The 12,484-nt window shown below is 39.3% G+C and overlaps 1 protein-coding gene across 2 annotated transcripts in view; it reads right to left on the bottom strand.

Moving 5' to 3' along the window:
* Positions 1-12,484, bottom strand: part of ARHGAP10 (Rho GTPase activating protein 10) — a 249,936-nt gene that overhangs the window by 114,569 nt on the left and 122,883 nt on the right. For both annotated transcript variants that reach the window (XM_016206885.2, XM_087816505.1), the window contains exons 11-12: positions 2,416-2,497; positions 186-231 (exon numbers count right to left, since the gene is read on the bottom strand). In XM_016206885.2, coding sequence (XP_016062371.2) covers positions 186-231; positions 2,416-2,497 — 128 coding nt within the window. The remainder of the gene's footprint in view (positions 1-185; positions 232-2,415; positions 2,498-12,484) is intronic.

Genomic DNA, 12,484 nt, shown 5'->3' with positions numbered 1-12,484 from the left:
ACAACAGCCCAGGAGAATCTGAACAGGTCCCCAGTGGATAAGACAGAATACATACAACATCTGGAGGGCTAGCGTAGAGAGGGTGCACAGAGTGAGCACCCAGCAACAATCTGACGTCAGTAATGAAAACAAGGGCACTCATGGAAAAGGGAGGCAAACAGTCCATTTTATAAATTAGCACTTACCTCCTTCTGGTCTTGGGATGATGGCTCTATTAAAACTATGGAACAGCTAGTAAGAGAGAAAAAAGGGGAAAATATTTTTAACAAATCAATAAAAATGATTCTAGAAGGCACACCTAGGACCGAGCAAAAAGGACACTGATATTGGTGAATTGCCATCATGTGCTCTAATGTAGATCAGTCTACTCTGTCTCTCACTGAGGGAGCAAAGACAAGGTGAAGGGAACATGATTCTTAAGGAACTTCTTGAAAGTTCATGCAAATATGAAATGCACAGCCCGACAACTCTGGGATGGCAAAGACATTGCTGCATTTTAATCAGTAAGATGAAGCTTGCTGTTTTTTTTACCACTACTTCTAAAAATCTGCTTTTCATTTAATTAAGAAAGAGATGACTTTGGCCCATAATTTAAATAACCATATCTGAATAGATAGGTGATCGCTCCAGGCTGCCTCTAAGAATTCTAGTGCCTCCCCATTATTTGCAAGGCATATATAGCGCCTGCAAAAAATATGCAATACCTGAACTGTTGCCACATAAGGACACAGCTAAATACAGCTTTGTGCCACTTAACCAAAGGAGGAATGTTCTGAGAAATGCATCGTTAGACAACTGTCACTGTGCGAACACCTAGATGCTATGGCCTACTACAGTAATTGTAGGCAGTGCTATAGTTTAATACCATTGGCGGCACAGTAGGTTTATTACAAAGGATCTGCACAAACATGGGATATGTTATGAAGGCTACAATAGCCAACGGAAATGCTTCGGCTCTACTGTAACCTTAGGGGACCCCCAGAGTATATATGGTGCATGTATGTGGTGCAGGACTATATTTCTTTCTGCAGATTTGCCTTTATCTGTGTATCTCTAATTCATTACTTGGCTCTTTACTCTGAAGAAGGGCTGATATATGTCTTCAAGATGAGACTGCCTTTGGCAACAGATTCATTTCTCAAAAGCTGAATCATGTGATCTTCTATGCAAACTCACTTTCCAAAGCACTTCTTCTCTGGGGAGGCAAGTCCTAGTCGGTGCACTGTCTTTACAAGGGGATTAATCTAACCTGTTCCAATCTCAGTAACTATTCTTGTGAGTACTCTTGACTCCCAGCTAAATTTCAAAGACAAATTAAGAATATACAGATGGAAATAAAACTACGGAGGCTAAATGTAGATAAATATATAATAAAATGATTCAGAAACTTGATCACTACTTCTGAGGGTGATACACTCTCCTGGTGAGAATCTACTCTTAAAATGTGTAATTCGGGTTTTCATTTTTGAAACAGCACAGGACTGCACATGCACTGCTGCACAGCCCCCTTGCCACTGCACGCTACACTCTCATCAATGTGCTCCCCTTACCACCCCTTAACACTGTCCGACTCATAAGCTCTATTCTGACACCTCTGTTTACTATATATGATCCCTCTTGCACTCTGCAAACCACGCCCTTTCCCTTTTTTAAAACCCTACTGTTATGGCAAATGCTTTCCAGATGAGCCCACCTGGTACCTGCGCTGGCAATTTATTCAGCCACAATACTTTAAGCAGAGTTTGGTTCTATGGTCTTTTCTATAATTATCCTAAGTCCCCAATTCAACACATGATTTGCCCAATTCTCAACACCCAAAGGCTACCAGCTCACTGAAATGAAAGGAGTGCTTGAATACAGTGGCAACCAGACTGAATTCCTCTGCCTCCAGATCCACGGCCCTGACTTTATTCCTCAAGCGGATCTGAATACAGAGGCCCACTCACTGAGGCTGCATAATATCATATACAGTATTCCATTAGCTAACCCACAAATTTTCAATCAAGCACCATAACTGCAGCAGTCGCTTACAGCACTGCCTGCCGGGCCTCATATTTACTACTGCACCTCCCCTGATGGCAAAATAAACTGCCAGCCTTTACTGTGTTCATCACCCAAAGTACTGTCAGGTAGGAAAGACGAAATGGAGAATTTGGGTGACTTCCCCAAGCAAAGCGAGTCTGAGCAGCAAAGTCATGAAAAATAAAAAATAAAAAATAATGAGACACCAATCTCATGTGCGCTGCTGTTACCTCAAGCCCAATTACTAGAATACTGAACACTTCCGAGATTAATTCAAGTGCTAGTTTCAGCAGGGAACTTTTTAAAAATACTATAAAATGAAAATAACATAAAAATGAACACGAGTCGACTCTAAAGGATTTGAAATCAAACTCAACCACTGATTATTCTTACAGCTTCTTTTCCACCCAGAGCTTCCAGCCACTGCTTCCTCTCCTCTTCCGAAAAGGCCTGCATGGTCAAGGCGACGCCGGGCCTGCAAGACACCGAGCAGATCAGGTTACCCCGCGGCTGCTGAAAACAAACCTTTTCTACTTTCTAATGTTTTACGGTGGTGACTAAGCTGGTGTTTTGTTTTGTTTAATTTTTTAATTATAATAAAATACACATCATAAAATTTACCATCTTAACTGTACAGTTGAGCACCGCTGAGCACATTATTTATTAAGCAACCAAGCTCCAGAACTCTTCATCCAGTAAAACTAAAACTATACCCATTAAACAACTCCCCAGTCCCCTCTACCCCCCAGCACCACACAACTATCCTACTTTCTGAGTCTATGAATCTGACTGCTTTAGGTAACACTTATAAGTGGAATCATACAGTGTTTGTCTTTTTGTGACTCGCTTATTTCACTTGGAATAATATCCTCCATTTTCATGGATATAATAGCAGATGTCAGAATTTTCCTTCTTTTGTAAAGCTGGAAAATATTCCGTTGTATGCATTTTGTTTATCCGTTCGTCCCTCAATGGACGCCTGGGTTGCTTCCCCCTTTGGGCTACTGTAAACAATGCTGCTGTTAACACAGGTATACAGATACCTCCTCAAGACCCCGTGTTCAATTCTTTTGGGTATCCACTCAGCAGTAGAATTGCTGGATGTGACATAATAAGGAATATATGTTTGGTCTCTGATCCCACTTCCTGGCACATAGCTCCTAAAAAACCTTGGAATCCTTGTATCTTTTTACACACTAATGACACGATGGGGCTGGGGGCTCCTGGAGAGCCTCATGATGGGGGCTGGCTGCCAAGGGAACCATACACATGATTGGAAAATTTGAAATTTAAGCTCTGTCCCTCCCACCCTTCCTGGACGTGGAGAGGGGCTGAAGATTGAGCTCAATCACCCATGGCCAATAATCTAAGCAATCGTTTACTACACAATGAAGCCTCCATAAAATTCCCTAAGATTTTAGACAGCTTCTGAATTGGTGAACGCAGAGGTGCTAGGAGGGTGGCACGCCCAGAAAGAACATGGAAGCTCCAAGCCTCTTCCCCCATACCTTACCCTACATATCTCTCCATCTGGCTGGTAATTTATATCCTTTAAAATATCCTCTTCTGTAATAAATTGGCAATAGCACATAAATTGTTTTCCCGAGTTCTGTGAGACATCCCAATATATTATTGAACCCAAGAGAGTGATGGTCATCCTCAATTTATAACCAGTCAGCCAAAAGCACAGGTGACGGCTTGACTTGCAGATGGCGCCCAGATTGGGAGAGGGCAGTCTTGTGGGACTGAGCCCCTCATCTGTAGGGTCTGCACTAACTCTGGTTAGTGTCAGAATGAGCTAAGCTGTAGGACACTCAGTTGGTCTCCACAGAGAATTGGAGAGTTGCATGGTGTGCAAAACCCAAACACCGAAGTAGAGAAGTATTCTGTAAGTAGGAATAACCAGAGTTTTCCTCACACTAGGTCATACGGTCATTCTATTTTTAATTTTTTGAGGAGCTGCCATACTGTTTTCCACAGCAGCTGCCCAAGGGTTCTATTTCTCCACATCTTCCCCAACACCTGTTATTTTTCTCGTGTTTTGTTTTTTTTTTTCTAAATACATCTTCAGTGATGTCAGAGAAAGAGGGAGGGAGAGGGAGAGAGAGAGAAACATCAATGAGAGAGTCACTGACTGGCTGCCTCCTGCATGCCCCCTCCCACTGGTGATCGAGCCCGCAACCCGGGCATGTGTCCTGACCAGGAATCAAACCTCGATCCCCTGATCATAGATCGATGCTCAACCGCTGAGCCACGCCCGGCCCGGTATCACTTTTTTTTTTTAAGTAGCCATCCTAATGGGTGTGAGGTAGTATAATGATTACATTTTTATTTATAAAAGAAATACATATTGATTATTACAAAACCAGAAAGTCACTTTCACCCCATCCTAACTCTACTTCCAAGACAGAGCTGCTAACCACTGGGTCTGTTTCCTTCACATTTGGTCCTCAGGGCCAAAGGCCTCCCTTCCTCAGGGAATCAGACACTTAGCCTGATGAAACTCCCTGTGCTTTTTAGTTTTCCCCTAAGGTTTTCCACTGATATGTGAAGGGAAATAATATTTACAGGCAGATGGCTGGATATTCTTAACTAAGTCACACACAGAGCAGCAAAGATAGATGCTGGGCAAGGGAAAGAATGACTGGTTCTGATAACTTGGAACACAAGGAGAAGTGTTAAATAATAAAGAACTGAAAGAGTTGTGAACCGTAATTATAGATGCTGAAGCAAGGGGGGAAAAGCAACTGTCAAGCCTCAAAAGAAACAGCCATATTACGTCTGGATAAAAAGCCGATGTGGCAGGAGAACAAAAGTATTATTATAGGACTGGCCTCCAAGCACAATGACTCAGACCTGAGCCATGGAGCCCTCTGTGGAATCCAACACAGAACAAACAAACTTGTTGAGGGATGAGAGCTTAAGTAGAAATATATCACCTACTAGGAAAAAATTCTATTTCTGCTCACATTTTGACAAATAATAACACGGTAACTCAAAACAATTCCACTTTCTGAGACTTCATCACACTACACGATCCCGAAAACACTTCGCACTTGGAACACGTTCCTTCCAGGGGTCAGTCGCCAGTGCCACACAAAGCTGGGCTCCCGTCCATCACGAACGCTGCTCACATTCATTTCTTATTTACTGCGCCCCCATCTCTAAAACTCTAGTGGAGGAAAAATAAAACTTGGTGCACTAAAAACACGTTCTCACCGTTTTAAATTTCTCAAGTTTCTTTCTTTTTTCAATAATCAATTGCTAGGAAATCATTAAGCAAAAATGAGACTTTAGGAAACACTGGACGCATTTTAAACTATAGCATTAACAGCATCGCCTTGGTAAGCCAAACTATAAAAATGCTCTAGTTTTTGAAATGAAGACGTGTTGTTAATAAAAGTTAATGAATATATAGGACAACACAGTGAATACAAGGATAGGAAAGAAGAGAAAATTTTACAACAGTGTGCTAGATCATCCACACTTACGTACAGAAAGAAACAGCTATTACACTGTCTTCAATTCATGGAGACGCTAAGGTCACCACAGGTCACTCCTTTAGAGCCAGAGGTAAAACTGAGAAAGTTCCGATTTGGGGTTCTTGAGATGAATTTTACTGCAGTGCATTATTACACTGGCCCAACTGAGGACATAGCATTCTTTTCCACATGTAATAATTCATTTTGACCAAACTAACTCGAGTACCTACTATGTGCTGTGGACCCGGCACTGAGCTCTGAATAATTCACACTGTGCGTACAGCAAGGCAAAGCTGATTCGTGGTGAACACAAAGGCCACGGTATAAACTTCATGAAGAAAAACTGGACCAGGCAAAAGAAAGAAACTTGCCAAGACAGTGTGTTTCTTTACTTAAAACCATAATTATCATCTGCAGAGCATAACTGAAACTTGAAAGAAACGCTTAGTAAACAAGGTCTTGTTCATCACTTTCTCAGCCTGTTTTCATTCACTCATTTAAAAATAGGTACTACTATGCCCCAGGCACTACCGCAGGCTCAGGCATGAGAAGCCGTCTAGGGAGCTGTTATCTGTGTTCTACATTTGACCCTGTATCTATTAATTCTTTCAATTGCAGCCATTATAGTTCTATCTATATGGAAGACCTATATTCCTTATACCCCACACGACAGATCAATGAGCTTACAAACTAATATGCAAAAGTCTAAGAGTGCAGACAAACACCCACAAGGCATTTATGACATATCCACTAATAAGCCATTATTGTAAACAGAGAAATTATGAGGAAAAAGTAGGAAACAGTTACCAAACCTATGGCGGTGACAATCAGCAGTATTCTAACGCACTTCTAAGAGGAGTGCTGGAAAGGAAAAAAAAGTCAAGCCGGCATATTACAGGTCCCGTATTAAATGTCACTATGAGAAGGGGAAAGCGCCAAAGCCAAACAAAATACTTTTTAAAAGCCACAGAAATATTGATGTCATAATCAGTTTCTCATAAGGGTTGCTGGAAAAAAAATTTTAAGTACAAATCTGTGAATCATACATTTTCCCAGAGATCAAAGCATGTTGCCTGATTGTTTAGTAAGAGTCAAGACTTTATAATAAACTTCTTTTTTCTGTCCACCAAAAACATGTTTCGAATAGAGCAAGTAAGCAATGCTATAGTCAGAAGCAGGGTTATACCCTCCAATAAAAGTGAATTCAAAACCTTAATCAGCCCGGCCAGGCGTGGCTCGGCGGTTGAGCATCCACCTAGGATCCAGGAGACGACAGTTCAATTCCCAGTCAGGGCACATGCCCGGGTTGAGGGCTCGATCCCCGGTCGGGGGAGTGCAGGAGGCAGCCGATCAATGATTGAATCAATCATTGATGTTTCTATCTCTCTCCCTCTCCCTTCCTCTCTCTGAAATCAATAAAGATAAAACAACAACAACAAAACAACAACCCTTAATCATTAGCAAAGTGCTGCTTTTGATTAGAATGTAGAAAGTTGTTAAGACAACTTCCTTCCGAGATGGAGAACCTATAAAATCATAGTTGTTGGTGTTGTTTTTAATGACCATCTGAGAAATGAAGATATAAAGACACCCAATGAGCCAAAATGCAGAAAGTTGCAAGCCCTCTCTTTGAGAGAGAAGACAAACACACCGGGTACCCACAGCTGCTTTCATCTTCTGTGAAGCAGCTGAACAAAGAGGAAGCCACCAGAGACGGGGAAAAGAGAATTTTAACAGAATCTTACATGTATTTGTATGGGATAGCAGGTTGTTTTAGAATCCGTTCGACAGCAGGGCTGAAAGGGAAGCCCTGAGGTGTGTGTGCTAGTGAAGCATGAAGGGCAGGGCAGGAGAACTTCTGGAGAAGGCTTTGAAGGCATCCTCAAATCAGGTGAACCTGTGATGAATAAAAGCTAGCTGAAGTAGCAACAATGCCGAATCAGCTCAACACCAACTGCAGCAACAGCCCTGAACGTGAGTAGCCTGATGAGAAAATGGACAAGCCCTTTACCAGGCATAAATATGACTCACTTTAGTCTCTCTAGTTCTCTTACACACAATATCTGGAATTCAACCAAAAAAATTACAAGGCATGCAAAGCAGCAAGAAAATGTAACCCAACGTCAAGACAGGAAGCAGTCAAGAGAACCATACCCAGAAATAGTCCAGATATGGGCGGGGGGGGGGGTTGGGGGAGATCCCACAGAAACCTCAAAAAGGTGGCCAATTTGCAAAAACTGAAGGGAATTTCAGCAAAGAAATGGAAACTATTAAAGAGAGACAAATGGATACGCAAGAATGGAAAATAAAATAACAATGATGAAGACTTGAGGAGGACACCATTCGTATGGAAACCAACCATTCCCTTTACCTAATTCCAATCAGGCCAGTATTTCCCCTGCCCTCAGCCACCCCAGGGCCAGGTACCAGAAACCAAAATCCACCCCTATACCCCAGGTCTCACCAATATTATGCAAACTAGCCAATCCTGACTCCCAACCAAAACATGATGTTTCCCCACGTGGCCCTGTGTGGCATGGCGTGGCTTCTTCTCTTGGAAGCTAAGTAATAAAATTCTCTTCCAACGGCATAAGCCTCACCATCTTGTCACTTCCATAAATTAAAATCTTGCAGGTACATTTGAAACAAGTATCAAAGAGTCTAACATGATGCAATCAGAATCCCAGAATGTGGAGAAAGAGAAAATGGAGCAGAACTATTTGAAGAGATAATGGCTAAGATTTTCCAAAACTGATAGGAACTATCAATCCACAAACTCAAGAACTTCAATGAGCCCAAAGCAGGATAAAACAAAGAAAACTGCACTCAGGCACATCATAAAAAGAAAATCTTAAAAGTAGCAAAAGCAAAAGACAACATACAGGGGAACAATAAGAAAGACGGATGACTTGCCAAGGGAAAAAATGGAGGCCTGAGAAAAACGGAATGACTTCTTTGAAGTGCTGGGGGGGGGACCGTCAATGTAGAATTCTATATTCATCAAAAATGAAGGCAAAATAAAGACATTTTCAAACACACAAAACATTGCACATTCTCCTCCAGCAAACCTGCATTATAAGAAATGCTCGTGCTAATTTAGCCTAAGGAACTTAAGGGAAATGGCATAAGATAAAAAATCAGTTCTACAGAAAAGAATGAAGAAAATCAGGATGGATAATAAACATGTCGGTATAAAAACGAAAAGACCAAAAATCACACACATACACACACACGCCCATATATATATATAGATATATAGATATATAGATATATAGATATATAGATATATAGATATATAGATATATAGATATATAGATATATATAGATATAGATATACATATATGTAAGTAAAATATTATGTTTCTTTCAAAGATTACTGATTATTGATTTCATCAATTAAAAGTTGTGGTGTATTATTGGGTTCATAGTGTAGGCAGAATTAAAATATAACAAGGGCACAGCTCTGGCCTATGTGACTCACTTGGTTGGGCCTCACCCCACACACCGAAGGGTTGCTGGTTCGATTCACGGTCAGGGCACATGCCCAAGTTGTGGGCTCAATCCCAGGTAGGGGGCAGGCAGGAGGCAGCCGATCAATGTTTTGCTCTCATGTCAATGTTTCTCTCTCTCTCCCTCTCCCTTCCTCTCTTTCTAAAAGTCAATTAAAAATATTTAAAATATAAATATATTTGTATATGTAAAACAAGGGCACAGAAGCAAAAGAGCGATAATTAGAAGTCTACAGTTTTAAGGTTCTTATATTGTTTATGAAGAGGTAGATACAATGACAGTTTCAAAGTGCATATTATACTCTCCAGGATAACTACTAAAAATGCACATACAGAGAAGCAAAATGATAAATCAATAGAGGAGATAAAATGAAATACTACAAAAACGTAATTCACTAAAAAGTAAAGGAAGAACAAAGAATAATCAGGACAAATAGAAAACAAAACCAATATGGTAGGCTTAACCCTGTACAAATTACTGATCACAGTATACATAAATGAACTAAAACCCTGATAAAAAATCAAAAGCTAAAAAGACTGGTCTTTTTTTTAAAGCAGGACTCAACTATATGATGTTTATAAACAACAAAGTTTAAACATAAACACTGACAGGTAAAAAGAAAATGGCGAAAAAAGATTTGCTATGTAAACACTAAGTAAAAAAAAGCTAATGTGGCTGTATTGATATCAAACAAGGTAGATTTCAAGATAAAGATTATCAGCAGAGCCCAGCCGGGCATGGCTCAGCAGCTGAGCATTAACCTAGGATCCAGGAGATCGAGGTTCGATTTCCAGTCAGGGAGCTCAATCCCCAGGGCAGGGTAGGCACAAGGCAACCGATCAATGACTCATCACTGATGTTTCTATCTCTCTCCCTCTCCCTTCCTCTCTCTGAAATCAATAAAGAAGTATTTAAAAAAAAAAAAAAAGATTATTAGCAGAAACAAAAGACATTTCCTAATGATAAAAGGGGTCACTTCATCAAGAAGACATAAAATCATAAATGTGCATACACAACAAAGATCTCAAATATTCCATACAGTAAATAAAAACTGACAAAACTAAAGGGAAACAGGCAAGTCCTAATCATAGTTAGAGATTTTTGCATCCCTAGTTTAGTAGTTGATAGAATAATATCAGAAATCAAAACTATAGAGAAGATTTGAGCAACACTATCAATGTACTTGATCTGGCATTTAGAGAACACTACACCCAACAACAGCAGAAAACTCATTGTTCTCAAGTGCACATGGATCATTTACTACATAGGCCACACTTGGGGCAATAAAACAACTCTAGGAAACTTAAGTACCGATAAAATACAGGGTATGTTCTCTGAACAAAAGAGCATTAAAGTAGAAAAGCAATAACAATGTTACATGTAGAAAATCCCCAACCATTTGAAAATTTTAAAACATATTTTAAATAATACCTGAGTTATAATTCAACACCTATGCCCTAATCACAGAAAAAAAATTAAAAGGAAGTACAGCGAAAACACCACACGTAAAAATTTGTGGGATACAAGTTAAGCAGTCCTTAGAAATTTATACATTTCAATGTCTACTTCAAAAATAACGTGGAAAAAAAATCAATCCTTCCATCTTAAGTGATTTAAAAAAAAATCCAAAGCTAATAAAAGTAAATAAAGATAAAGGCAGAAACCAATAAAATATAAACTGGACAATATGATTTATCTGAAAGAAATAACAGTGATAAAACTCTAGGCAAGACTAATCAAGAAAATTTTTTTTAAAATCTCCAGTATCAAGCTTGAAAAAGGAGTTATCACTATAGATCTTACAGATATGAAAATAGTAAGTGGCCATTATAAAGAAACTTATGTCAACAGCTTAGCAAAAATAAACAAATCCTTTGGGAAAAAACACAATTTACCAAAACTAATAAAAGAAAAACAGAAAACCTGAATGTCCCTTTACCCACTAAATAAATTAAACCTGTAATTTTTAAACTTCCCACACAAAAAAATTCAGCCCAAGATGGCTTCACAGGTAAATTCTCAAAAACGTTTAAGAAAAAATAATAGCCCAGCCAGGCGTGGCTCAGCAGTTGAGCATCGACCTAGGATCCAGGCGATTGGGGTTCGATTCCCGGTCAGGGCACAGGCCCGGGTTGCGGGCTTGATCCCCGGTCAGGGGCATGCAGGAGGCAGCCGATCAATGACTCTCTCATCATTGATGTTTCTATCTCTCTCTCTCCCTTTCCTTTCCTCTCTCTGAAATCAATAAAGATATATATTTTTTTAAAAAGAAATACCTGTATTACACATTTTCAAATAACAGAGCAAGATGGAAAACTTCCCATGTCTTGTGAAGCCACCATAAAACCTGTTATCAAAATACGAAACAAGAATGTAACACACAATATCCCTCATGAACTAAAATACAAATATCCTTAATTTAACCAAATCAGCAAATGCTATATTAATCTCTCTGTATATTGCTGTATTCAATATATAGATTAATACAGCATCACCAAGTACAGTTTGGCTCAGAAATGCAAGATTAGTTTTGCTTAGAAAATGCATTGTCACTCACCCATTAACAGATTCAAGAAAAATACTTATCATTTCAGTTGATACTGACAAATACTTTGTCAAAAGTCAACACCTATTCATGATTAAAACTAGGAATATACAAAAATTTCCTCAACATGATAGAAGCATCTACAATCTTCGGCTAACATTATACTTTACAAGTGAAATAATAAATGCTTTTCCCCTAAGGTCGAGACTAAGGCAAGATGCCCCAAATCACCAGTTCTATTCAACATATTATTGGAGGTCTTGGGACTGCAGTAAGACCAATAAAGGAAACAAAAGACATACAGGATGGAAAGAAAGAAAGCTGTCTTTATTCACATATGAAAACATTGTACACATAAAATAATACTGAAGAAACTATAAAAAAAAAAAAATGAACTCAGCAATATTGTAGGACACAAAAACCAACTGCATTTCCACAGAGTAACAGTACATTGGAAAATGAAATCTACAACGCTAACTTTCAAAATAACACCCAGAAACATAAGATACTTAGGGAAATTTAATAATAGACGCCCATGACCCCTATAAGGAAAACAATAAAATATTACTGAAAGTAAGGACAAACTAAATCGGAAGTGATACTCAGGAATTATTAATGCTTGACACATTGATAATATTGGCCTGTAGCTATTTTGTGGGAATAAAAATGATTATAAAATTCATATGGAAACCCAAAGGATATAGAACTGCCAAAACGATTTTTGAAAAAACAGAGGAATCACACAGCCTGGCTTCAAAAGACCTACTATAAAACTACAGCAATAATGACAGTGTGGAACCGACAAGACAAACAGATCAATGAACAGAATAGAGAATCTAGAGGCAGAAACAGACCCCCATACATTCAGTCCCAATAATTTGCGACAAAGGTGCCAAAACAATTCAATGACAGGAAAGTCCTTTTC

Source organism: Miniopterus natalensis, chromosome 4, assembly GCF_054644295.1.
Source record: "Miniopterus natalensis isolate mMinNat1 chromosome 4, mMinNat1.hap1, whole genome shotgun sequence".
Taxonomy (NCBI): Eukaryota; Metazoa; Chordata; class Mammalia; order Chiroptera; family Miniopteridae; genus Miniopterus; species Miniopterus natalensis.
Note: the sequence above shows the minus strand (reverse complement) of the source record. Positions and strands in the feature narration are given on the sequence as shown.